General features: G+C 35.3%; 1 protein-coding gene across 1 annotated transcript; it reads left to right on the top strand.

Annotated features, from left to right (window-relative positions):
- Positions 1-273: 273 nt before the first annotated feature.
- Positions 274-1,213, top strand: LOC308685331 (NAD(P)(+)--arginine ADP-ribosyltransferase 2-like; the record flags this gene model as incomplete). Its single annotated transcript, XM_081357030.1, has 2 exons — positions 274-321; positions 398-1,213. The coding sequence occupies 2 exons, from the start codon at positions 274-276 to the stop codon at positions 1,211-1,213; spliced, it is 864 nt and encodes a 287-aa protein (XP_081213156.1).
- Positions 1,214-2,859: the final 1,646 nt, after the last annotated feature.

Genomic DNA, 2,859 nt, shown 5'->3' on the forward strand with positions numbered 1-2,859 from the left:
TTTCTGATCTTCTCCTCTCCTCTGACAAAAAGAGACAACAGTATTCTCAGGTAAGTTTGTGATTAAGGTACAATATCAATATAACACTTCCATCTGTGAACATCACAAGCTCAAGTGATTATATATGATTACAAAAAAATCTGTCAGAAAGTACCATATGAATTTTAACTTGTATTACATAAGTTGATTAGCACAGTTTATTTGAACAAATTTATGTACACATTCCTTTCCATTATATTTTGATCAGCATCTGAGGGATTTGACTAAATCAAGATGCTGCTGATCATTGAAGCTCTTCTCATTGTAGCTGCTCTAGGACAGGTAAGCTTGTGTTCCAGTATGAATATTACAGACATTAATACTGATGATTTGATCATTATGATTCCTGTTGCTGCAGGATCGCAGAGCTGCTGTTGAAGAAACAATATACCCATTGGATAAGGCAAAAAACTCTGTTGATGACCAATATTACGGCTGTAGAAAGAACATGACACATCTGGTGGAGACAAAATATCTGAAGGAGGAATTTGAAAATACACCTAATTTTAGCAATGCTTGGAGAACAGGTGAAAATGTTGTCAGTAAATGGAACATTGTCAGCAAACTACAAAGAAAACATAAAATTGCCATATATGTGTACACTAGTAATAGCGTATATAGTAGATTCAATAGTGACACTCGTAATGGCAAAGAAAACTTCATAGGTATGACCTACAAATGGTATTCTCTTCACTTTCTGTTAACAGAAGCAATACAGATTCTGAAGACAAAGCAAAACAGGTGCTTTGATACTTTTCGTGGTACAAATGCTGACTTTAATGGGCGCGTTTTTAAAGACATTCGTTTTGGCTCATTTACATCAACCTCTCTTAATCGCGCCAGAGCAAAAATTTTTGGAACTAAATCTTGTTTTGAAATCCACACTTGTGAAGGTGCTAGAGTGACAAAATATTCTAAGTATCCTGTCGAGGAAGAGGTGCTGATTCCTCCATATGAGAAGTTTAATGTCACTGAGGTCAAGACAAGAACTGATCAGCCACATCTCTGGTGTGAGACAGTGTTTGTGTTGAAAAGCACTGGAGTAAGAAGTGACCTGAACTGTGCTCTATTCAATGAACCAACCAAGACCAAACATATGATAAACATCTTTGGTGTTCACTTTGAGAAGATCTGGAAAAATAAGCGACCTGAACTGTACAATAACTTTCTTTAATGTTGTACACATTTTCTTTATATTATTTGTTGTGTTTACTTAACCTGTAGTTACGGCATGTTTTTTGCTGTTATTGAGTCTTGATTGTCTTGTTTCTTTAAATCGCAGCATTTGGTCTGATTGTTTGATTAGGTTCACTGTGTAAACTTCAGAAAAATAGAGTGCTTAGGTCTTTTTTTTTCATATTCAACTTGTGTCAACCAATAAATCTCTCAAAGCATATTTTCGCCTCTCATAATTCTCTTTGATGAACAAACATTTTATGACTGTAGAGATTTTTCCAGCATAAATAGATATTGAAATGTTGCACTAGTTAATGTGATGCAACAAATTTGAGAAATGTTTACCTTTAAGTAAATGAGGAGTGACCTTCAGGAGGGACAACCAATAGGAGTAAGATGGAGAAGTTTATTTGAGCTTATTGAGAAAACAAAAAAGAAATGTAATTTGTGGTTAATGAGTGATATATCAATTATTTTCAAAAATCTGTTTATACATCTTTATCATTAGATGTGCCTCTTAAGGTGATTAAGGATACTTTATCACTTTATATGGAGAAAAAAAGTCACATTATTTAAAAAAGGAGGTAATTTGTAACAGCAAAGAGCAAGGGGACTTGAGGTCTTAGATTATAGTACACTTAATGACTCTTTCAAAATTAAATGGTTGATAAGAGTAAGAGTTTATGGAGAAACATGGGGGAGAGCAGGGCACAACACTTTTTGTTTCTTTTTGTACAACTCCTTTCTCAGTTTCAGATAATAAATTTTTTTCCACATTAATTTCCCACATGTCTAGTTCAGTTATGTGGTTTTGTTTCATTAATATAGTATATACTTTTTTCTTGATATACCCTGAAAGAATGGAAGTGAAATGTGACAATATGCTCCACAGTGCATTGTACTGTAATATGACCATATTACAGATTAAAATGTTATCTGATCTAATAAAAAACAAAAAAAAATATTGTCAATAAAATACAATTATTAACTTTTTCAAATTACCATTAAAAATAAACACATTGATTTTGACAACAAACACACTGCAAAACACAGCTATAGCCTACAGCATAGATCAAAACATAACAATAAACTATTTCTGAACATTGACTCTCAGGGCCCTATTTTAGCGATCTGAAACGCAAGTATGAAGCGCGAAATGCAAATTACTTTGTGGGCGGATCTCGATAAATGACTCTTGCGCCCGACGCAAATCTAAAATGCGTTGGTCTGAATTTTTTCACATCTTCATGGACACCACAATGATTTCCCTCGTGTGGAATATTTTTCCTCGTAATAATGTATAATTTGCAAAAATGAAAACTGCTGCGTCTGTGTGTAGATGAGATAAGCAAAGTGTGTGTGCGTTGTGCACATGCTACATTGATTATGGCCAATCATGCGCCCTTAAATAGCATATGACTAACATGCGCAACGTTGTGACTTTAGACGAGGTTTCTCCTGGTCTGTGGCGGAATTGTTTTCTAAACCTGCAAAATATCATCAGGGAACGTTTGCGCCGGAACACGCCTCCTCTTTTCGCTGAACCGCCCCCGTGAGCGCAAGTTCACTCCTTAGTTTACTGCCGTGCGTCTGTGGAGGGAAAAGTCTGCTGTGCATCGGATGCAAAATAGGAATGATACATGC

The sequence above is a fragment of the Scardinius erythrophthalmus genome (assembly GCF_964197995.2).
Source record: "Scardinius erythrophthalmus genome assembly, chromosome: 25".
Lineage (NCBI taxonomy): Eukaryota > Metazoa > Chordata > Actinopteri > Cypriniformes > Leuciscidae > Scardinius > Scardinius erythrophthalmus.